Source organism: Periophthalmus magnuspinnatus, chromosome 9 (assembly GCF_009829125.3).
Source record: "Periophthalmus magnuspinnatus isolate fPerMag1 chromosome 9, fPerMag1.2.pri, whole genome shotgun sequence".
NCBI classification, from domain to species: domain Eukaryota; kingdom Metazoa; phylum Chordata; class Actinopteri; order Gobiiformes; family Gobiidae; genus Periophthalmus; species Periophthalmus magnuspinnatus.
Window position 1 is genome coordinate 9,855,486 of NC_047134.1, and position 25,873 is coordinate 9,881,358.

The 25,873-nt window shown below is 40.9% G+C and overlaps 1 protein-coding gene across 1 annotated transcript in view; it reads right to left on the reverse strand.

Moving 5' to 3' along the window:
- Positions 1–8,731: 8,731 nt before the first annotated feature.
- The window catches only part of tmem8b (transmembrane protein 8B), a 41,566-nt gene continuing 24,424 nt past the window's right edge, over positions 8,732–25,873 (reverse strand). Inside the window, exons 8-13 of the mRNA XM_033973404.2 lie at positions 25,706–25,829; positions 21,516–21,658; positions 19,419–19,597; positions 18,582–18,728; positions 12,655–12,771; positions 8,732–10,453 (exon numbers count right to left, since the gene is read on the reverse strand). Coding sequence (XP_033829295.1) covers positions 10,118–10,453; positions 12,655–12,771; positions 18,582–18,728; positions 19,419–19,597; positions 21,516–21,658; positions 25,706–25,829 — 1,046 coding nt within the window. The 3' untranslated portion in view covers positions 8,732–10,117. The remainder of the gene's footprint in view (positions 10,454–12,654; positions 12,772–18,581; positions 18,729–19,418; positions 19,598–21,515; positions 21,659–25,705; positions 25,830–25,873) is intronic.

Here is a 25,873-nt window from a genome sequence, read left to right on the forward strand (position 1 = left end):
ACATTTACAAAGAATAAGTCTGATGATTCTGTGTTTTATACGATTTCTCCCAAACCAAATCCAGGGCCCAGATAAACAGTATAAACGGCATCTACAATACTGTATTCCCAACATCACAGGTCAAAGGTTATAGTTGTGTGACTAAATAATACTACACACAGTGAAACTTTTAGTCAGTAAGTCCAATACAGTCAAGTTATGTCTATAAAACATGTTCGAAACATTGATTTTGGTTGACTCTGTCACCCTATGACCTAATGACCCTTTGACCCTATGACCCTTTTTGACTTATTGTGGTTTATTTAGTGAACCTGCTGTCTGTAAAGTACTTTGTGATTTTTGTGTGTGAAAAGTTCTATATAAAGCTTGCTTGCTTCCTTTCTTACTTCCTTACTTATTTACTTCCTTCATTCCTTCTTTCCTTCCTTACTTACTTATTTAATTCCTTCCCTCCTTCCTCCCTTTCTTCTTTCTTTTTAATTCCTTCCTTCCTTCTTTACTTCCTTTCTCCCTCCCTTCCTTCCCTCTTTCCTTCCTTCCCTCCCTCCTTCCTTACTTCCTCCCTTCCTTCCATCTTTACTTCCTTCCTTCTTTACTTACTTAAAGATACTTACTTAATTCCTCACCTCCTTCCCTCCCTCCCTCCCTCCCTCCTTCCTTACTTCCTCCCTTCCTTCCATCTTTACTTCCTTCCTTCCTTCTTTACTTACTTAGAGATACTTACTTAATTCCTCCCTTACTTCCACCCTTCTTCCCTCCCTCCCTCCCTTCCTTCCTTCCTTCCTTCCTTCCTTTCTCCCTTACTTTCTCCCTCCCTCCCTCCCTTCATTCCTTACTTTCTCCCTTACTTTCTCCCTCCATCCCTCCCTCCCTTCCTTCCTTCCTTCCTTCCTTCCTTCCTTCCTTCCTTACTTTCTCCCTCCCTCCCTTCCTTCCTCCCTCCCTCCGTTCCTCCTTTGACCCCCACGCTACCCAGGCCCCTCTTTATGAAACACTTTTGACACTTTTAGCCCGACGTCTTGCTCATATTATAAATGATTATAAATGCATAAACTGAGCAGCTTCTTCACGTTGCTTCTCATTAAACCAGGAGTGATTTTACTGTTACTTTTCTGTGCAGTCACTTCAAAAACGTGGAGAATATTCTGTATCTGGGCCTATTATTGTGTTGTGTTATGGTTTAGAAAATAAAATCCCATATTTCCTGAGAATGTGGCAAACTGCAGACAGCTCTTATTTGACATTATATTGAGACAACGCACATTTCTACAACTCCATCATTAGTGCGGCGCTTCCTCGTGCGGACGCAGTAATGGATGAACGCCGAAACTTCGAAGCATGTCCAATTTATCTAATTTCCCTTTAGTATCTCAGTGCTCTGACAGAAAATCACCTATACAAACCTAATTAAGCCTTTACAACTAAGTGACAAAAACAAATAGCAAAAACATTGTTTGCGTCTCGAAATGAATTTACGTTCCGTTGTGTCAGATTTCTGCATAATAATAACGTAATGATATTTGCAGCGAGCGTGCAGAGCGTTGTAGTTCTAATAAACACGATCTACAGTCCATCTGAATTATTAATGTTTACACAAAAGATGTAATTTAGTGAGCGTATTCTCGAGGAAAGAAAGACAGCACAACTCCTCTGTTTGTCATCCCGGGCCAAATTTACACTTCAATTTCAACCGCGCTCACAAAACCACTCGCTATATCCCCCCCGGACGGTGATCTACAGTTTCAACACAATATTTATTCTCTTTAATCTGTCTAAAGGCACGATAAATAAATCAAATCCAGCACGCAAATATGACGTTGTGGCAAATAAACAAAGATGAATACTGCAGCGTGGTTGAAAATCCAGAGAATATGATTTGGTCCTTGGATGTCTATATGTGAAATTGATTGCCTGCGCGGGGGGGAAGGCGGAGGAGTTGGCGGAGGGGGCCAGTTAAGGTTACCCCATCGTGGTTTTGTCGAAACAATGTTCTGCTGAGCTGGATCTTCTATTGATGTGAAGCGAGTTCCAATCAAAAATCAATACGACAAGCTCCCGGGGTGTGGATTACCTCAACTAACGCCATTGTTTTTGGTTTCCAAGTCGGCGCTGTACCGGATTCTCCAGACGCGCTGTTTGGCTGTTGGGGTTTGTTTTCCAGTGTTTAACCTGTGACTACACTCTCTCTCTCGTTCCTGTCTCTCAGCTGATAAAGACGCTCTCTCACCACGCGGTTTCCGGTCTAATCTCCCCCATGGACATCCACTAATCTCTCGTTTATGTCTGCAGAAGTTTGTGCTCAAGTGTATTTCAGCTGCAAAATAAGCTTCTTTAAGGCAAACTTTGGGGATTGGAGAGTGACCTAGAAATAAAGTGAACTGCTCGTGAGCCACATTTACTATTTATTCAACGAAAACTCTAAAGGTGCACTGTGTAACTTTTCTGTTTGAGGTCTGGCGCCTTCCTCTCTCCAAGGAGATGTTCCCTCTGCATTGCATTTGTTCATTTACGTTTGATTTATTGGTCAAAGACAACCTTTCCTGATGGAGAGATCAGTAAAATGCAGTACACAGGAACATTCGAAGCAAAGCAATCACATCTCCATGGCGACGAGCAGAAAAGTTACACTGTGCAGCTTTAAGTAGCACTTCTGAGTATGAGCCAGAGGTGGAAGAAGTACCTGGTTTTGTTATGTAAGTAAAAGCAGAGATACTGGAGCAACAAAATACTCAAGTAAAAGTAAAAGTATCACATGACAAAAATCTACTTAAGTAAAAGGATTAAAGTATCGGTTTGAAAATGTAATTAAAGAGTAAAAAAGTATTTTGCTCAGATTTAGTGCTAAAAATAAACCCTTTAGTCTTTTTAGCAGGGCTCAAACGATAATAAAACGTTTCAGTCCTGTTCAAAAATGTGGTGGAGAAGAAAGGACAAATACCTGCTCTCAAATGTAGTGAAGTAAAAGTACAAAGTCTCCATTTTAAAACGTACTTAAAGAAAGTATAGATACCCAGAATTTGATTTGATATTAAGTATAACACACCTGAACTAGTGACGTGTTCTGGGCACGTCCCACCAGGAGGAGGCCCCGAGGGAGACGCAGGACACATTGGAGGATCTCTGTCTCTGGGCTGGCCTGGGAACGCCTTGGAGGAGCTGGAGGACATGTCTGGGGTGAGGGAAGTCTGGGAGTCTCTGCTTAAACTGCTGCCCCGCGACCCGGCCCTGGAAAAGAGGAAGAACATGGATGGATGAAGTATAATGTAACTAAAAGTGCTGTATGATCATGATCTGTAGGACCAAAGAGGAGAAGCACATGAGAGATCCTAGTTTTTGTCTGTCTAGTTTTGTGTAGATTGTTACAAATAAAAGTAAAAATATCTTGGGAGTATCATCACTGTGGTTCAAGCTGACACTCTTATGTTCAAATCCAAGTTTTTCAAGTTTGGTTCTTGTTCCGATGATGTAAAGTTGATGTCTGCAGGCAGATTATAACGACACTTTACGAGGCGACTGAGGAGGACAAGATGGACTAGAGCGACTGAGATGTTTGTCCCTGCACGAGTGAACACTTTGCTGTACGAACTTTAATGTACAGTTTTATTTGCAGGATGAATAAGTCAGAAAATCCGCTTCAGTCCAAGATGTGAGACACCGGTGAAGGGTCACGGTCGTCTTTTTAAAACATAAATGTCACTGTTTGTGTTGTCACTGTCCTTGTTTGTTTGAAAAATGGACCATGAATCTGGAATAAACATGAATTAAATTGTAGTACAGCACTTTACTACTTGTATTTCGTTACTTTCCACCACTGATCTTAACCCGCTCATAGTTTTTTTACATGTTTCTGTAAAGTTTTTATTTAAATCATTGATAATTAAGTCGCAGTAATAATGTCCCACGTGCCAAAGAAAAGAGCTGGTCCCTTGTTACAAATGGCCGCGGTGTTTCTTCTCGCACTAATCAAACTGTCTGAGATGTATCTGATTCAATTACGATCGTACCATGGCTCCCCGTTGGCTCATTTTTCTGTTGCCGTATAATCTCCTTCCACCTCCCACCTGCTGCATGAGCACGGTCCAGATGGAGGCTCGGAGCATCGCTGATCGGCCATCATGTTACCGCTGGTCAGCAGATGTGCCAGGTTAACCACACACTTCACGACGCTTCATCACACCTTTAGAGGAGAAATACTATGGTTTTTATGGTGTTTACGTGACTTTTTTCTCAGATTCTAGTTCTAAAATGGCTCTTCATAGCAGCATTTCACCATAGCACACGGTAGATGTTTATTTTCTTGTTTTTATTGTTAAGAAAAGATGTTTTAGAACAGAAACAGAGTCGGAAATCAATACAGAGCAGTGGGGAAGAACAGGTGATAAGTAAAAACACAATTTATTTAATATTTAGTCTGTTTTTCTGTGGATTTATGTTCTAAGGCAGGGGTGTCCAAACTACGGTCCAGGGGCCAAATGCGGCCCTCAGACCATTTTTATTGGCCCTTCTGAACTGGCCAAATTGATCACACAGACGTCTTTTCAGCAATTTAAGTATTTCTACCACTATAACCTCAATAATATCACATTTTGTTGTGAAACAGACCTAAAACTAACATTTGAAGCTTTATTAAAAGGTACGGTGGTGGTGTCAAAACTATATCAAATCAAAGTATTGAGCACCGTTTTGTGGCCCTCCGCTTTGAATATGTTTCAAAATGCAGCCCCTCAGTAAAAAAGTTTGGACACCCATGTTCTCAGGTTTCTAGCGACTCACTATTTGTCGCCCGTATTTGCAACTGAACATTTTTTGAAGCTAAAAGAAGAAGAAGAAGCGGTGACTGGAAATAAACAGAAGCTTGCGCCCCCTACAGTCTGACGCCCGCTGCTGTGTGATAAGATGTTTATACTTCGTGGACTGCCCTTGCAGATCATGTTGACCTCTTCGATCCAGCGGCGGCGGTGGTGTTGGTTTCTTTCGCTGTTGTTCCGGTCCAGATTGTAGTTGTGTTTCTTGCAGTCGTCTGATATGTCAGAGGTTTTCCTGCATGCTCTTTTATCGCTCTTGTGTGTCTTTTAACCGTTTTAAAAGTATAAGGAATAAACGTTTAGAAGAATGCATGATTATACACACCCTTTACCAATATAAAAGTTGTCTGCATGTGAAACTTTAAGTACAGGAAAAGAAATATTGCTGTAGTAAGTTTGTGTTGCGTACGGGCACTACACACTACACACTGTCAACATTGCAACACATGGTCAGTGCCTTTGTGGAGGAGTTTGGCCTTTGCTCGCCAACCGCTTCTATTTAACGCTTTCATATTTGTGTTGCTGAGTGGAACACGAACAAAAGTGGCGTTCTGTGTGTGTTTGGGGACCATGATGTTTAGAAAAAGGCGTGAAAAGAAGGCAGGAGGCAGGAGCCGGAGAGCCGAGGGCTTATGGCGTGTCACACTAATAATCCTGTTAGACATGTTAGACCCGAATCCATGAATACAAAGAAGGTACTTGCTTTGATTTCATGTGTGCAGCGCGAGTACAAGGAGATCCAGTGTTTGAAATTCCAATATCTGAGACCCTGTCATTTCAACCTAATTGGTATCATTAAGTTCAGTCAGAAGCCGTTTTATTCGCGCGAGGGCCGAGCTCCACACTTGAGATATAGACGCCGCCATTACACACACTTTTATTACCGAGCCCTTTACCGAAGCCACAGGACCGGACCTCAAATCTACTCTGTTTGGGTTTTCAAGCACTTGAGTATATGTTACAGGACCTACTGTTTTTAAAGGGAATAAGAGCGTTTTTTGTACATAGTGTAGTTGTTTTTTTCAATCATTTATCTGGCGATTACTTCAGTTCAGAACAGTGATTTTACACAGTAGCCTCTGCAACTTTAACATTACTTTTATAACATGTATTGATGACACTGCAACAAATAAACTACTGTGACATAAACCATAAATTTACATATTTTACTTAAAACACATAACAGTTGTCCCTCACTATATCGCGGTTCGTGGTTTAGCTGTTTTGCGGTTTTACTTAGCGCAATTTTACCTGCGTTTTTACAGTGTATGAACGTGCAGTGTGTTCTGCGCCCTGATTGGCTAAGGGACTGTAGACCATTGTGTTGTGCGTCCTGATTGGCTGTTGGACTGTAGACCATTGTGTTGTGCGTCCTCATTGGCTAAGGGACTGTAGACCATTGTGTTCTGCGTCCTGATTGGTTGTTGGACTGTAGACCATTGTGTTTTGTGTCCTGATTAGCTGTTGGACTGTAGACCATTGTGTTGTGCATCCTGATTGGCTGTTGGACTGTAGACCATTGTGTTGTGCGTCCTGATTGGCTGTTGGACTGTAGACCATTGTGTTGTGCGTCCTGATTGGCTGTTGGACTGTAGACCATTGTGTCGTGCATCCTGATTGGCTGTTGGACTGTAGACCATTGTGTTGTGCGTCCTGATTGGCTGTTGGACTGTAGACCATTGTCCATCAGTCTCCTCCGTGCCATGTCTCCTGTACAATACAGAATGTGTTCAGACAAATTTACATAAACGTTGGATCGCAGTGTGACTCTGAAGTGCTGTATGTTTGCACTTTGTTTTCTCCCCGACAAAACCCACAATGTCAATGAAACGTTCTGCATCGACAAAGGCGCCTACGAAGATTTGAACTTTGAGAGAGTTTAAACGAGAGAGAAATGTGAGAAAATGTTAACGCCTGTGTGAGAAAAATGTATATAGTGTGTGGTGAGGGGTTTTACAGACAAAAACATAGAAGAACTGTAAAAAATAAAGCTGATACTTCACGGATTTCGCTTATTGTGGGTTATTTTTAGAACTACAGGGACCACTGTAGTTACATGCAAAGCTAACCTGTAAATATAAATGGACATAGCTAACCCGCTAGCCGCTACGTCCCACGCTGGAAGTGAGCATGTGCGCATCCAGCTCAACTCTGGCTCCAATTCACTTTTTATTGAAAAACTATCGCACCTTTTTCCGTAACTGCTGCTGTCAGACTCGTCATTTTGGTCTTAAAATGTTCACTCTAGTTTTTTTCTTTGCTATTTTTGTCTGTAAATTAAGATATGCACATTAATAATAGCAGTGCGGGCAGGAAATGGGCGTCACCTTCAACAACCTCACTCCGGATTGGCTCTTCGGTTGCTATGATACTCCCGGTGAGAATTCCAAACATGCAACTCAGCTCCAGTTAACTGCAAACCTTGGTGAGCTTCATTTGGCTGGAGTAAAACACTACCGGTGACGTCACACTCACTTATTCGACTTCTTTAAACAGTCTGCGCGTGTAACAAAGGTAACTGCCACCATCACATCCACTCCTGTCACCTGTGGATGTATCAAATCTAATGGGGAATAGAGTGGAAGCCATTAAAATCTTCTCGTGAGATGTCCCGAAGGTTTAAATGAATGAATGGGACACTTAGCCTTGAATATTGCGGAACAAGGCCAGCTCCACTAACCACACAATCATTCACGATATATTTACAGATCAGTTGTATTTGTTTTCCTTTGTTGGCCTCCGCTGACCTCTTCCCCATAATGTCCTCTAATTAGCTGCTGCACTGGCAATTCCGCACACAATATTTCAGTGTATTTCAGCTTTGCCCTAATTGGAATAAAAATAGATGTTTGGCACGCAAGGTTTGGATAAAATGCTGGTGCGGAGAGCAGTATAAAAACATTTTATCTGCGTTTGGTTGGATACAGACTGTTGCTATTTATGGAGCGAGCCTGGCAGAAGCGTGTCTTACATGATTGATAAAGCGAGGTGTATAGGTGAACATATAGTGCTGCTTTTTGTTCGCCAATTTCACTCTTTGGGGTATGATTCAGAGTGGAATTTAACATTTAATTTGTTTTTACAGGTTTTAACACAACACAATCCCAGCGTAAAAAAACTAAAACATCATCAAACCATGTAAAAAATAGTAGTTTTTCATTCTTTCATCCCTTTCACTGTAAAGAATCCACTTAAAACATTCCAAAAGGACTTCGAAAATGACTCGTCTTTGTAAAAAACTTTCCACTAGAAGTGTGGAGACTTTAATGTGGCACTTGCAGACGGTATTAACGGTGAATAATAGTGGCTGCAAATGAAGAATAGAAGATAAGAACGCGTTTTATTTCCAAGTCATGTATGCACCGTAGTAGAAAATATATTAATGGTGTCCAAAAATCTGCGTTGGGAATCTCGGGACCATACATAATTCCATAATCGTTATTTTTCAAATGGTCTAAACGTGAGCTCCTTCTGTTTTGTGTGCGATTTGATACGAACACCTTCCTCGAGAAATCCACTTTTTCATCTCTTCTTCAGTAATTAGATGAAGCTGACTTCCTTTGTGTGGGATGATAAATTCAGAGCAGCAGATAGTGATGGATTACACCTAATAAGAAGCGGAGCAGTGAATCCTAAACCTGGGCTTTTCCTCCATAAAGACCCAGTGTATTGACAGTGAGCTCAAGCTGCCTGCCTGTATAACCCCAATATGGAGGACAGGGGAATTATTTATTTCTACTCTATCCCCTGGAGAAAGACACTGACAGCTTCTCATCTCACTGTCTGACTAGTCCTGGCTTCCATTAGGAGGGAATTGCACTGTGATGTCTTTCTGGGACGGTTTACTACAGCTACTTTGCCGCTACAAAAGCACGAGTCGAAACCAGGCCAGAAAAGAAGAAAAACATTTATTGTTTATGAGTGTTGGTGTGGCCTGTCAGAGCGCGACGGGGAGCTGAGGTCTTGATTTGAGGTCTCCCCTTTGCTTTCTGCAGGCAGCCGGGCTTTGGGCAACATTCGTGTAAAAGCGGTACAATGCATTTGCAAAAAAAGTAACGGTCGATATAACATTCCACATGACGATTACATTGGTGACAATTCTAGTAAATATAAAAATGTACAGAATTACATTGTGTGTCTCAGTGCAAAAGATAACCTTTCGAAATGTTCAGAAAAGATGTGCCCTCGCTAATGACCGCCCCCGTGTGTAACCCTCACCCCCGAATAGAAGTGATCCGAAGTAGTCCGTTTACAAGACCACTAATAAATAACCCACACAAGCAGTTTACAGTCACCGTCAGATAGCAGCAGTGGTTCAGCTCGGACTTTAAATACATATTCACAAAGAACAGTGTGTCACTGTACACCCACAATTCAACTTTTACTACCGAAGATACAAGCCAACCTCTGGAAAAACAAAATAAAAACGGGATGCTGCGAGTCCAGAAAACCAAGGAATCAAACACTGTATTCAGAATTTTGTTATATGAAAAATTACATAACATTTTCAAGACTTTTCCCTGTTATAAATGAGATACGCCTAAAAATTGTATATTATTTACACTAGTTGTCTTCGTCAAATATTAAATCATTATAATGCAATGTTTTTTTAGCCTTTCGAGCGCATTTCATCGCATTAATCATTCTTTTCGTACTCAGTGGTGGCTGTTTCTGAAGCCACAGCTGCCCTGGGATAAACTGACAGAAGCAAGGCAGCCATTTTGTGTCATCTGCCCCCTCACACACCACATTCACACTACGCAAGCTGGGTGAAGTGTCTTGCCGAAGGACACAGTGACCGTTTTACAGAAGAGCCGCTGCTGTCCCACTGTGGCACATATTCCCTGGAGTCTTTTATCCAAGTACTAACCCGGTCCAACCAGGTTTCGCTTCGCTTCTGAAATCAGATGAGATAGAGCTTTCTTACTTTTAAAAACCCGCTCACTCATACTGTGTTCAAAGAAGTACAGGTGAGGTCTTAGAAGTGCTGGTTTGCATCACACCAGCACATCAAACCTGCTGAAAACAACACTGAAAATACACTTTATATAGATGCCTGTAGGTATGTTATGTAATTTTTCATCTTAGCTTCAATAAAAAACTGTCGATAGCTTTATTTTGAACCTTGTTTTTGTAAAGTACCACTGGGTTTAGTCATTATCAAAACAATAAGTACAGTAAAACAAATCCAGTGTGTTGTTGTATTGGCATTGAAGTATTTACATTGCTGTAGGAGTTCTGTGGCTTATTTCCCAGTAGAGTGGAGTTCCCAGTAAAAGGCAATGGAGAGTCAGTTGTAGCAGCCGGGTCTATCAGCTGGTGCAGATGCTGTTGATGGAGATGAGGCTGGGGTCCACCAGGCCCAGCTCTTCGTGCTCGTTCACGCACAGCTGGTACCCGCAGCCGCGCCGCCGTTTTAGAGGCGTCACCTTGGCGTCTGGTTTGGCACGAGGCGGCAGTAGAAAGCCCACACTGCCCGCGATCAGCATATGCCAGATACTGTGGATGTAGAAGTAGTTCTCCTCTGTCTCCACAAAAGCGTACAGAGCCACTGCAGAGGTGGCGATCATGGTGCCCGGGAACAGGAAGAAGACCCAGCGCTTCCAGGTGGGCGGGTAGCAGCGGCGCCTCCGGATGGTGCGCACCGTCTGAAAGAGGAAGATCAAACGAAATAATACAGACACATTGTATAACTCGGAACAAGAAATAAATAATAATAGACCTACAGTTATTTTTCATTTTCCTTGTTTCAGTGGATGACCTAGTTGAGAAGTGACAGGGATTCAACAACGAATGAGAGACAATTTCTTTTTTTTTATGACAAATGTTCTCACTATTTTTCTTAACACACAGTAATTCATGGTTCAAAATATTGATAAACTTCCATCAAACGTAAACAAATCTATTTTTATCTGTTGTTTTGTTTACAGAATTGGACTAGACATAGACTAGACCAGACTTTCCGCTTGAGCGTTAAATTCTTCCTAAAATAAATCACGACTTCGGGCGTCATGTTGCAAGTTTTAACCGGTCAAAGCAGACATATTTATCAGTGACAGGTTTTCAGTCGTCTCTTTTCTTCTTCTTTTCCGGATATAAGAGCCGTGTGTCCTCCATTTGAGTGATCTAATTCAGTTGGTCTGGGAACATTGGCTATGGCAGGCGTCACAGCAACATGACAAGCTCAAATGAAAGGTCTCCCGGAGAAAACGGTGACACTGAAATTTAGAGGTGTAACCGCGCTGAGAAAAAAAACACACACACACACCGCTGAACAACAAATACATTATTGAGTGTCAGGAAGCAATAGCAGCTCAGCTTTGAAAAATGCCCCATCAGAACTAAAGGACTTTTTATAGAGAAGTTGCTGGGATACTGCTGCTGCTATAAAGGGCCGGACATGACAGATCCACACTGCTGTACATGATTCCTGCATCTACATGACTGTGACGGTGATATTTTCATGCTACATATACTTATCAACATAGCACACATAATTGAATCACAAATAGACTGAAACCAAGCAAACAGATGAACGCACAGCCAGTGTTTTTTTTATGTAAATCTCTAAAAAAGACTGAAATGCTAGAGGGATATTGTGCATAAATTGGAAAAGCTAGTTGTTAATCTCTGAGGCACAATATGGTGAAATATACGGGCTTCTTCTAAAGCTTGGGGAGCTTTATGTAGGAATTACGAGTGCGTCATGTTTTGGTAAGATTACTCCCACACCCAGCACTCCAGCGAAGCGGCTAAACTCATGTAATAGGCGTGCCATTTAAGACTTTTCCCCACCTTTTCTCAAACCCCGCATAAAAGATTGTTATTTTTTTATCTCACTCGCAGTCGAGGGAACACATTATGACTTGAAGCAGAGTGAGAGAAAGTACAAGGCGACTTATAATGGAACTACACGCCCATGACTAATACCCAAAGGCTGCAAAAAAAACCTTACAGAGCAGGCTCAAGCTTCATTGTTATAAAATGTGTTTTGGCCATTTGCATGTTCAAACCTTGGATGAAGGATTAGGCTTTTCTTGTGGTTCAGTTTTCGTAAGTATGTTCGAGGAGCTTGTCCATGAATGTTAAGCGCTTACGATGTAAAGTGGGGGGAAATTCGACGATCAAGTATTCCGACGCACTCGTTTCAAGTACAGAACAGAGCCACACGACACGGCACCCCGGCATATCCAATTTATCCAACTCCCAATTTGTTATAAGCTGTACGTAGCATATGCTCCAGTTGATTTGTTTATTACTTTTTATTCCAATCACAAGCTGCGATGCCATTAGCTACGATATACTGAGAACACTAACACAAGTTGGTTTGGCTGTAGAATCTGACAGCCCAAAGCAAGGAATTCACACTATTTTCTGATTAGAAAATTGGCTTGAAAACACAAAGAACTTTTATATCATGTTTAGGGCTATATTTGTGAGCACATCAAGCTATAATTTTCATCAGTAAAATGAGTATTTGATCGTTATCTCACATGTTTTTTCTGCGTAATACGCTCAGCAAAAAGAATAAACCTCTTTATGTACAGTTCACGACCTGCACATGCCTAGGTGAATATCATTTATTGCCAGTTTATACAGTTAATCCAACCTTAAATATAACTACTATAAACCAGGAAAACCCTAAAAGCTGCAGATTTGTAGCTATGACTGACCAAATCCTTATCAATTTCTATTTTATCAGATCCCTCGGCGTTCCCAACTCTCCTGTTTCTTGTAACTAATTATCTTGATAATTACCTAGACATGATTTTGCGCTGATAATAACCAAACGGTGTAAAATGTCACCGTGCTTAGACTGTATTGCATTGTGTAGTTAGTTAATCCTTACCCACGCTACAGCCATGATGCCCAGAGCAAACAGACTGGGTCCCAGCAGGTTCCAGAGCCCGTGTCGGTCCAACTGCAGCGCCATGGACAGAGACATGGCCCCCAGCAGATACAGCACCTGGACACAAGCGCCACAGATCAATACAAGCCCTCAGCAACAGTAAACCAGAGATGTGTGGGGTTAATAACTCACACTGACAGCCTGGTTTTACAACGAGGAATATAGCTAAGGTTATATATGGCAAAATAAATATAAGATTGAGAGGGCATTTCAAAGCTAGTCTATTATTACCTCCAAGGCAGCCACAAATACCTCCTTAATGTGATATATTTATTTATGCATGCGATGACCTTCCTTTCCTCTACATTTATCGGTGTGTGCTTAAAGTGGTTTTATGTTATGTTCAGATAAAACTAAATTAAACTTATCCATTAGTGTTTCGAATTATAACTCCTGGATCTTAATATTATCACTGCATTTATTAACATGCATCTAATAATCGTTTTAGTTCAGACAGTTGTTTTGATCCAAAGATGAAAAAATAACAGTATCAAAACAACAGATATAAAATCCACATATGTACCAGATGAAACTTGCAGAAGCTCCACATCTGGCACAGGACCAAAGTGCATCGTATGGGGGGTTCTGGTTATTTGGGAGGGCTAGTCTCTCCAAAAAGCCTGAGGTGTGCGTTCTTGTGTCTGGTATAAAAAACGCAAGAGGAATGGGTCCGGTGGAGCAGAGGAGGGATGACCTGCCTGGAGGAAAGGATGGCTAATTGGCAAAGAGCAGAGCAGAGAGGGGCAGTGAGGAGCAGCCGGAGGACGCAGAGCAACAGCAGTCATCAGTCATACCCATCCACAGAACACAGACAAACTAACATGCGCTGCATACTGTACGCTCGCATGCCACCGTTTCCTCTGTAATGAATCATTAGGTGTCACCGAGACGGAAGGGGCAATAAACTCGCTGCTGCCGTCTATTTTTACCTACAGTAATACCGCGTACTGGTGGTGTACAGCGCAATACAACAAAACAACCATTTGCCCAGACGCTCTGACTCCGGCAAATCAGCTATTTACAATTCAACATGTTCTCAAGTTTTGTGGAATAGTCTGGAGTGAAATTTGAAGAAGCAGCCATGATATTATTCCCAGTGTAGTACTCACTCAGTATATCGAGAATCAAAACATTGTATTTATTGAACACAATGTAAATCCATGCAATTGTCCATCTAGCGTTTGTGTTTTTCCGTGACGAGATATTACAGTCAGTCCTTATAACGTAGCTCTGAGATGGGATCCAATTTGAGCAAGTGCTGTAATCAAATCAAAAGCACATTTTGAATGGCCACAAAAATAAATTGGATAGGCTGCAACAACAAAACATCCTATGCAAATACCTGGAATCAACTTCACTTTATAGTTTTTACCCAAATATATTACTGAGAGGCAAGCAGACAAAGCACTCTTGGCATTTGGGCTTTCCACAGAATATAAAATATAATGACACAATAGCAATAGCTTCCAATACTTCAATATACTGGATTGAAATGAAACACTGACATGTTGGGTGTATAAAAAAATATATATATAACTGTCTGTCAGGAAGAATATATCTTTTTATACAGTCGATCTGGCAGTGCTGAGTTAGCCGCCAATCAAACCTGACAATCACCGCCCACAGAGCAGAAATCAAAGCGTCTTTTGACCCTGACAGCACATAAGCGAGAATACATTAAAATATATCTTTTCAAATCAAGAAAATAAAACATAGGTTGTTATGGGCTTTCGCTGCTTCTCTAGTCGCTGTTGCCCTTGGTTACAAACTCAACTCTAGCTGAAATATTAGCACGTAGAAGGTCAAGGGGTCAAATGCACCCTGCAGACTGGAGGTAGCGGTTGCGGTTTTGCTGTTGCGGTCACAGACACACAAACAAACATGTAAACAGTCACCAACACACACACATTGTTCCCCCACTTGCCAGTCCTGACATGTGCGATTTGATTAGTGACTGCGAAGTGCTGGCCTAAGCAACTGCGAAGTCTCTGGAGGACAGCAGATGTTCGTAGCCTTCTTCCCCTCTTCCCCTCCTCCTTTCCCCTTTGTCAAACTTACACACACACACACACATGGACTGCACACTAAAGAACCTGAAAACGCAAGGCTAAAGTGACATTCTGAATATTAACGTGGGTTTTGGATTGGACGAGAGCTTCAGAATATTTAGTACAGAGATTATTACATTATTTCGCTGCTAAAAGTTTCTAAAAAGTTCATGATGTTGTGGTCAAACATCATAGAAGTCTGAAATAACACATGTTAAACCTATAAAGATTGTAAGATGTAACACTTGACTTCGCGTTTATCCAACAGTACGCAAGAAAAGGCTGATGTATTTGTATTTGTATAGCAGAATTTGTACTCAAAGTCATTCAAAGCGCAAAGTCAGTACAGTATTGTAGTGTCACTGGAGTGATAAATAAACCAGTAGTGACCAATCGGCTGAAGAGGTTGTTCCATTGCTCTTTTGTCTACTTTTTATTGGTCTAATTTAACTTTGTGGACGCTTTCCCATGCGTAAAGACAGCAGACTTTGCAAGTAATGAGCAATCCTGATCTTGAGCTCTAAGAAACTATATATAAATATGTCAAAACTTCTCCAATCCAGTAATATGTTAATGATCTGATATTTTGCGTTAAGTTCAGTGTTGACACCTTTTGTTTTTGTAACTGTTTATATGTTGCTGTTAATGTGACTGCTTTTGTATGTGACACTTGTTTTGCTTTGCTGTGAAGGCTCTATTCATCCGTTACTGCTCTGTTTTCGGAGACTGGCTCTAGTGAGTTGAGACTGCTGTTGTTTTGCTCTTGTTTTGGCGTGGTTTACAGCCTACATTAGCCCTTGTGTTCAGAAAATAAACCATCAGAGGAAAGCTGGCGTGTTTCCTTACACCAAAACGCTACAATACGTTGAATTTCAGACATTTAAACCACACATTTTTTCCAGCGTAGTGTCCAAAGTGTCTGCGCAGCTATAGTGACCCACTGAGAACATGCACCTGTTTATGCTGTTAAATATTACAGCCAGCAACAATATTTCAACATGAATAAACTGCAGCACTGCCTTGGCCCCAATAAAAGCAAACCTAAAGAGAGAGTTAAAAAGTGACACATAGGCAGCAGTCACCTATGGATGTTCCCCCTCCTTGGCATGAAGGCACAAATAGCTCTTCGCTTCAGGGCTTATCTCGACTTGTCACCCATCTAACGTGAACTTGCTTACGGTGCTGCACCCAAAATAAAATAAAATTCAAAAAAATCCACACAAAAACTTTTTCACCTCGGTCACGGAGGTTATGTTTTTGCCAGTGGTGATTTTGTTTGTTGATCTCAAAAAGGCAGCGGTAAAAAAGTGGCTGATGATGCAAAATGTAAAAAATATTAAGGGTTTTCGTAGGAGAGGAAGTAACATTTGTGGTGAGGAAAAAGGGGCAGAAGTCTAACAGTTATTACAACAAAGAGATAACTGAATGATAACCACACATACAGTATAGTACACACTGTGCTAAATAAAATATTGTACCCTTAACCTGCCTTGTCTGTGTAATTCCGCAGTCGTCCAGCCTTAAAATTACCGTAAATGTAAAGTGAATTGTAGTTTGGTTGAATCATTTGAACTAATCTGTAGTATCTTTGTGGTAACTGCAGGAAAAAGTGATTTGCAGTTACAAGTTTCTTTGTTTTTTATACAATATTTGTTATAACCATGTATGTACACATCTATTAACTCCTTTATTCCTCACAAAAAGTCTGCAATTACTCAAATGTTTTACTTTTTAAACTTATTTTTCTGTTACCGTAAATTTCGGATTATAAGCCGCTACTTTTTTTCCATGCTTTGAACCCTGCGGCTTTTACAGCAGTGCGGCTTATATATGGAATTTTACTGGATAACGGTCCCTGGGGGGCGCTCTCTAGCTGTAAACGTAAAAGTGAGACAGACGTGGGGAAAGATTCTGCTCTGAAGAATTCACTAGTTTTGATTTTGAACGATCATTTTGCGCATCATGAAATGGATATGATGCAGTTTTTAAGATAAAGAAACAGAAAGGAAACAGAGCAGGGGTCGGCCTTTAACACGCAAAGAGCCATTTGGACCCACTTTCCACGTAAAATAAAACACTGGGAGCCGCAAATACTTTTTGACATCTAAAATGAAGATAACACTGTATAATAACAATAATGTAACGGAATAATGTAGGTTTTACTTTCACGGACAAGCCTTCTACACGTGGCAGATAAATATGGCAAAAACAACTTAAGTGCATTAAAAAAATACAACTCACCAAACTGCTGCATCATGCATCGCGCTGATTATGTGATTATGTCTACTCTACTCCGCAGTTTCTTAAAAAAAACAACAACAAAAAAACTCGTAGCGTATCGTTTAATCCCAGGTGCTTATTCTCCATGTGCCAAAGCAGTTTTGAAGGTTTCATTGCCTCATTTGCTTTTCCCGTATGTTACGCAGAGCGGACTCTGTGCGTGAGAGTCACCTGCAGCGACAAACCCAGATTTTAAGTAGGCATTGTCTGTTAAATTTATCTTTCTTTTTCTTGGAGGTGTAGTCTCCTCTTCTGGCTCCTCAGTTGTCCTTTTCCCCTTTGTTAAAAAGCTCTCCAAAGACTTTTGTTTTGGCTCATTTTCACTCGCTTGTGGCTCTACTTTTGTGCGTCGTGTCTGATGTGTTATACGTGATACGTCACCGCGGAGACAAGAGCAGATAATAAACTTGCTACTACATCAAATAGATTTCTGTGGCGATTTCCAGCAGGATTTTCATGATACATCTACGGACGAGCTTATTAGTGTGTCATTAGGGACGGGCAAAAGTTGCTCCTGACCCCTGTGCGCACAACGTCTGAAAATCAGGGCTCTTTACGCAGGACTGTGAGCTGTGTCTGTGTCAGTTCCCAAGCCACGCAGAGCCACAGTATAAGGCTGAAAGAGGCGCATACGGCTCCGGAGCCGCGAGTTGCCGACCCCTGAAATAGAGCCACTGCACGTAAGCTCGACATCAATGAATCCAACTTGGTCAATGTAAAAAGACGACAAATGTTTTCAGAGGAAATAAAAGCAGATTTTCCGTGTTGGTGCAGCTTTATTTTCTAAACCTGCAGATGTGTTCATCCCGTGTTGATGTCGTGTTGGTGCCAATTTTCAGGCACAGTTTAAAAAAAGCGTGTCGGTGCACCGTCTTTCTGTGTAAATGTCTCATGTTACAATATGAAAACCTGCGGCTTTTATTCAGGTGCGGCTTATATATGTACAAAATTGATTTTCTCTTCAAATTTAGCTGGTGCGGCTTATATCAAGGTGCGCTCTGTAGTCCGAAATTTACGGTAGTTATTCATTTCAATTGGTTTATCTTTCATGCTTCTGTGTCTGAGCAATTTCTCTCATGGATTAATTCAACGTTTTATGTTAATTTTATAATGTTTATTAATATTTTGATTTGTTTCTATTGTGATGTTAATGTCCCTAAACCACTTTGAATTACTTACAAATTGTGCTACACAAATAAAGTTGCCTTGCCTTGCCTTAAAGCTTTCATTTGTAATTAGATTAGCCGATGTCGCCCTGTTGTATTCTCACATATCACCACTAGGGGTGTCTACGTTACTGCTGCCTGACAATGCGCCTGCTTTGGTTTGACAGAAGAAGACCAGAGAGCACAGATGAGCACAGGTGAGTCTGAACAAAGGCCAGGTGAGGTAAAAACTAGTAAAAAACAAAAAACAAAAAAAAAACCCAACAAAAACAGATGGTAGGTTCTAAATATATGTACAGATTTAAATAAGTCTAAGCTGCATGCGATTTGTGAAGTACTGCTACGTCTCTGTGGGGTGTGGCTCAAGCTGCACCTGTTTGATGATGGACTTGAGTCTGGCCATGGCGATGACAGTGACCCACACTGACATGAGCGAGCCCAGGAAGTCACAGAACTGCAGCACGTCATACTCCATTATACAGAAGACCACGATCCCCGGCTGGTCGCACGCGTGGTAGAACTGCCAACATGGAAAAAAGAATGAGAGCTCAGTGCTTATGTATTTTCTTACTTAAAAAGAAATATGTCTGAGTAAAATTCAAACCATTTCTCACTGCTATTTTTCATTTTTTAGTAATATACAAGAATGCCCAAGTTGCTACTGGGCACAACAGCGGCTGAACCTATCCTATCTATTATACTGGCACGGTAGACATGCTGTTTTATGAATAAAATATAGACCTGTCTGGTTTGGGGGAATAATAGATTTGAGACTGTGCCCTCTCGGTTAGACATAGGGGTTACTTTATAATTGAATAGATTTAAGGTGACCAAAGCAGAGCCGAGCAGGAATAAGACGACTGTTAATAATTAAAAGATCAAAATGTATCAGAGTTTTTAGTTTTTATCTTTTTTTTTTTATCTGAACTTTCATTTCAGTCGAGAGAAATGACATTTTTCCGAGCAAATGTGTTATAGTTGTTGCAGTAAAATCAAGATTGAACACCTAATAATTTGGTTATTTATCAGATCTCTTTTTTATCGTCTTTTATTCACTTGTTGCTAGTACGACAGTGTCTTGAGGGGTAGTTTATTCACTATGTGCTTGTTCCAGCCCCTGTAGTCACAAGTTGAGAGTCCACTATGCTGCGTGCTGCTTTGACACCTCGGGAACATTTTGTTTACTTGTATGAAAGCGAATCTGACTCACAGTGGAGAAGAACATGGTGAAGATGTAGACGGAAGCCTCCAGGAGGTAGTGGCTGCGGATAGCGATGGCCACCGGCGGCACAAACATCAGGTTGGAGAGACACAGCAGCAGAGTGGACAAGAGCTGGAAACTATAGGAGTAGGCCTCGGTGTTGTCAGTGCAGCCCCAGCCGTCCCAGCCTGACGAGAACACAAACAACACAAGACTTTAGAACTTAATGAGACTCCAAAACTCACAATATTAATTCTGATTTTTTAACAAGTTTAGAAAATTATCTGCAAGTAGGAAAAGAATAGTGGACTTTCACACAGCTAATCAAATTTTGCTGATGAACTGCAAAAATTGGACTTTAAAAGAAGAACATTTGAACATCTTTACTTCATCTAGTAAAAAACACACTAAAAATGATCCTCGTTAAAGGTGTTATTGCTTTGCCTGGTCACTTACCTTCATTTAGACAAGAACTCACAATAAGTATGCATGTTTTTCAAGGTATTTTTAGCAATACAAACACCTATAACTGAATACATGTAAGGCAGAAGTTACAGTAGTGCAACTTTAACCTTAAATTACTTATATAACGCACATATGTAAATAAAGTGCTCAATATTGTGATTTCAAGTCATTGTATTAACAGTAAGCACTTCTTTTAGCTGTGTCTCATTGTGGAATAAGATTTGGGTCGTCTTCCGGCATAAAACTAACGCTCCTCCAAAATAAAAAATAATAAAATATAAAGTTTGTAGTCCACAATAGCAGCTCTTGGTGTGAACTCCCTCTGCGCTCGACTCCCTCTCACTTCAGAGGAGTTAGATAGCGCCGGAGCAGTGGACTGGATAAGACAGTGTGAATGAAATATTAGCACGCCCAGGGTTTGCAAACACAGGCTTTGCGGAGTGAGACAGGACAAGGGCGAGTGCAGAATGCGAAGTGCCTGCCAGGAAGCACTCACACATATGAAGGCTGACAATGAACCCAACGGAGGGGCTCTGATAAAAGGCAGATCAAAGGGGGGATTCAGAAAACGCCTCCAAGGACACGCTTTGTTTGAATTCACAAGCTTATGTTTTATTGAATAGATGATCTTAATTAAGGGTTGGTTTTATTGTCTTTTCCAAACGGCTTAGACGGGGAGATTAATGCAGGCCACTCACTGACTCATTGAACTCCATGCACTTTAATCGCTGTATTGTCAGTTCACCGCCTCACGCTCGTACACTTGATATATTTTTGCACAAATTAGAATAGCTTTGGAAAACTAATGATCCCATTTTCCATACAAACTTTAATCTAATCTAGATCCTGATGATGCGTTTTGAATCTAAAAGCGCTTTCCGTCCGTCATTTTTTTTGCAAATTCAATTATTGATTTGTCTAATTGTTATTTGGGAAGCGCTTTTAAGGAGAAGCCAAGCGTGGATAGTGTGAGAAATAGATCACAAGTGTAAAGGCTATTTGAAATTTAGTCATGCATAATGAACTCAAATAATTGCTAACAGATAGAAAAATGTGCAAAGCCAGCTAATACCAAATATAGTCAGTGAAGCAACTCCAGTAGCGCAGCATGGAGAGCCGTTCGCCCACTGACCGCCAAGTTTGCTACACGAGTCTCCACTGCACCCTGCACTGCATCCTGCTTATTCATGGGTTTCAGTTGCATAAATGTTAATTGTTATGGACACTCCATTTTGAGGACTTCTCATTTTTCCAAAGACAGACCGTTTTGTTTTGAGTTATTATTAGCTATGGCAACAGTCCAAATTTTCCATTACTCTAAAACCCTTAGACATCGGTGCAGTCCTTCATTGTTTAAAGAAGCTCTACATACTGTAAATGTATATAAATATTCTTCTTAATGGGTTTTAAGCTATGACAACAGTCCTTCGTTGCCATAGCGAATGAAATTTTACAAATATTTTATCGTAGAATGGGGGTCCTTGTAAACTCCTTAAAATCAGGCAGGAGTAATTTGCTGAAAAGAGTTGCCATGACAGAAGACAAGAGCCACTCGTCACACGTCAGCTTCTTCAAGGGAAAAAAACAAACCTCCGTTGTTTGAAAGTTCAATAAAAAGCTGCGTATTTTGAAGCTCGTCACCTGCTTTGCATTCGCAGGCTGCATACAGGTAGTTGTTGGTGCGGAGGAGCTTGCACTGGCCGTAGGTGCCGCAGTCGTTGATGCAGGGAGTCAGGTAGGATCGCATGTACACCTCGGCCGTGACATTGGTACAAGGCTCAAACCTGGAAATAGAAGATAAAATAGAGTGAGATGGAGGTGAGAGTGGAGACTACACAAGCGACGCATTACTGGTAAGGTGACAGCATGAATATTTAACACATGAAGAGTGTTATAAAGATGGATATATTCTGCACTTGTATACATTTTTTACTGAATATTATACAATCTCATGTTTCTCACGCAACTCTAAAGGAAAATAGTGTTATTCGACGGTACATTGGGAATTCTAAACCATTTTTTATTGGGTTAAACACTGAAGAATGCATGTAAAGTCAGCTTATCCAAAATGTTAGCGTTGTGTTGCGATAATTGTGAGAAGAAACAACATGATTTAAGGATCATTCACAATCACAGACGGCATAAAAACAGCAGGGAATTCCTTAATTTTTGTCATGATCCCTGCCGGTCCTGCCCCCTTTTTGCACCTCCCCACTCCCTTCTGTGTCTGAGCCTGATGGTGGGTGGAGATTTTTGGTTCCTCCTGTGCACACCTGGGGCTAATCACCAATCAACCACACCTGGGAAGGATAAGAGGAGCCGGGACCTGACACCCAGCGCCAGATCGTCCGTGCATCTTTGTGGTACTCCTTGCTTGGCTCTGTTCTTGTTTGTGCGCTCTTTTGGATTTTACTTACTGGATATTCTTGCTCCACACCAGATCCTGCTCCCTGGACCTGCTCTGCCCTCTCGTTTCTGACCCTGCTCTTCCTCACCAGTACTGTCCGCCCTGTCTCAGACCCTGCTCCTCACGCTCTCACCTTGGACCACGGCACTCTCTCCGATTCACCGTTTGATCTACCGTCGTTTTGCACTTCTGTTGTAAGTAAACACTGTTAAACTTCCCCGAGTTCTGTCTTTTTGGTCCCAATTTTCTTCTGTTTGCATGCGTCTAACACATAAACATTCCTCTTGTGTGAAATCAGCGTTATGGAATCAAACTAGCATAACCAAACTGTGCACTTCCTACAATGATATGACCTGAATAATCACAATGATCAACTAACCAAATAATCTTCATATTCCAATTCTGAAATGCATAACACTGTGATAAAATCGTACGTGATTTGAGTGTCAGATTAGCTAAAGTACACGTCAACTGAATATTATACACAGAACATGTATGTAGGTGCTCGTACCTTCTCTAATTGCCAGGTTTTACAATCAGTCACAGAGAATGAAACTGCGGGGGGCGATAAACACGTCCGCTCGCTTGAACCAGAACACGTTTTAATGGACACATCTGCTCACTTCTATATTGTGACGTTACATCCATCAACTTAATTGTCGCCTTAAAGATGAGTGTCATTTATGCCACTCTCTGTCACCTCGTCGTCCAAACTTCCCACAAACGCTAAGTGGTTGTGGAGCTTTAACAGATATTACTGAGGATGCCTAGACCTCAGCACTGCACTCATGTGAGAACGAGCTCGTGTCCCACACCATCTGTTAATATCTGTTACTCGCATTCAATTGGAAGTCCCAAGTGTGAGAAAAATCTGCCTCATTTCAGTCTGTTCACATTTTGGTGCCATTAATATTTGTCTTAACGGCTCAATGAATAGGTAATACAGGGGTGTCAAAAAGTGCGGGGAAAGTGGGAGAGGAGGAAGAACTTTTTAATTGTTTGGAGAAATTTATGTGTGTTTGCAAAAATGGCAAAATGTTGTTTTTTTTTCGATGTTATGCTTCATGAAATTACACTTTGACAGATTAATGTTTGCTTTTAACAAGTTTTTGCAGTAGCTGTGTGAATCTCCTAGTATTAAGTAGTAAATATCTGGCAGTAAACGGTCAAGATTGATGTTTTTGTGTGAATCGTGAGTATCTAAAGTATTCTGTTGAAAGATGAGGTGATAGAAATATATAAACAATAGAGAGTCTTACTGGAATAGACTAGTTAAATGTTTACGTAAAGTCAAGTCAAATTTATTTATAAAGCACTTTTAAAAGCAACCACTGCTGCCCAAAATGCTGTACAGTATAAACGGCTATCTAATAAAACAAAACATGCAAAAAATACAATAAAACACAGCAAATACGATACAGAATCCCGCTCAGCTTGTGTGCAAATGAGTCATGATGTTATTTTTATTCATATCATAAGTAAACAGGTCTACATTTCTATAAAATACAGTGTAGACATCAGCAGAAAGTTCACTGGTTGTGCCATGTTAGACTGATGAGATCCAACCTCCTGCATGCTGACAGTAAATGAACTGTTCAGGTGAGCACAGTGGGACGGAGGCAACAGATGGGCCAAGATGTGGCTCACTGAGACAGCCCGCTCTCTTTCAATCAACACTTAGCTCTGTTTCCAAAACTCACATTCATTATACGTATTTGTAAACAAACTAGTACATTTTATGGATGGATTTGGAAAAAAATTGACTTAATGTGCCTTAAATATTGCCACTCTCTTCTGTTTTAATGTTAATTTGATGATGATTATTTGTGATTATTTATGTTTTGAGTGATTTTAATGTCTTTATTCTGTAAAGCACTTTGAATTACATTGTTCACGACTTGTGCTGTACAAATAAACGTGCCACTCTGACACTTTATAAATGTCAGAACTGAGAACATGAAGACACAAGTTGGTGAGTAACACATTCTGTTTGTGCACTTCTTACAACTGAACTTAATACAACAGAACATATTTATGTTTTCTTTCAGTCCATCTCAAACATAAGTATTCCTACGGACAGCACAACTTTATCTCAGCTCTTCGGGGCTGCGTGACTGCGAAACTCGTGGGCAAAGACAAAAGCCACAGTGACATGTTTTTGTTCTGAAATAATTCTAATGATTCACACAACACCATTGCCTGTGCACCGCTGCCCCCTCACAAAGCTCCAGTCGGTGATTTCGGAGGCTGCATCTGTAAAATGATGGCCTATTATTGTGTCACTATACCACACTCTGCCGCTTTCTATCACAGCTATTATTACATGTTAATGAGCCAGGAGAAGGCTCATTTGGGCTCTATTCAAACAAGCACATTAGCGCGCTATTATGTTGGTTGACGATGAGAGCAGTCACCAGTGCTCCCTGCACGTTATCTGCGCTTGTCATTAAGAAATAATGAGATAGAGATAGGTTTTGCTGACACATGGTTGGCACAACTGTTTAAGTCATACATGTTGATAAAGTTTAAAGCTACGAAAACTTTCTCGTGATCCTTCTCTCAATGCACACAAACATATTAACAAGCAAATATCAGCCAGCAGCAAGACAGTTTGAGCTGTATTGTCTTTTACCTTTGATCGTTTGTCTTATAAAAGATCTACAACCTAAAATATGAAGTATCTTAATCTAGACCACACATGTCAAACTCAAGGCCCTTGTGCCAAATGTGGCCCTCCACATCATTTTATGTGTCCCTCGACAGGGTAAATTAAAAGTACGATGGTCTTAAAAAGTAATTTTATGAGAAGATACGCAGTTACACAGCCAGATTTTTACATCTAGGCAAATGCATATGAAATATTTGTAACTTGAATAAGTAATAAATGCAGAAAAACGTTTATTCACATGTTAAAAAGTTGTTAGATTTATTTTACATCTGGCCCTTTGAGAGAAGCCATTTTGCTGATGTGGCCCTCGTTAAAAATGTGTTCGACTCCCCTGATCTAGACCAAACAGAATGGGAACTAAACAAAGAAAGACAAATAATCTAAAGTATAGAAAAGACAAAGGACTACATGTGCGCCTGCCTGATGACGATTGATGATTTTAGGGACTGTGGTCCAACAAGTTGTCACTCAAAAGGACATAACAGGAGAAAAGAGTAAAAGATTTGACAGCAGCAGCCCAAGTGGGTGTGTTTACATGCAGCAGGACTTTAAAGATCCATTTATTAACTGACACATCACCAGACGTTTTTATTATCAGATTTTTCTTATGCGCATAAACACACAACAAAAATAATACTTGTGCTATTTGGTTATACAGTTGCCTGGTCCTGTGCATGTGCCTTGTGTCTGTCGTTGTGCTTATTATCTGGTGCACTGGTGTGTGTACAGGTTAAACAGGGGTTACGAGGTACTTACCCGTGTTCAGTGGCGCAGAGCGAGCGCAGGCTGAGGTACCAGGTGCCTGTTTGGGGGTAGGGGATCCTCAGTTTGGTTATATTGGAGGATGCATTGACAGACAGAAAAAACCCTGCGACCGACTCTACAACACAACAAGACGCACAGGTGCAATGAGAGGTGACAATT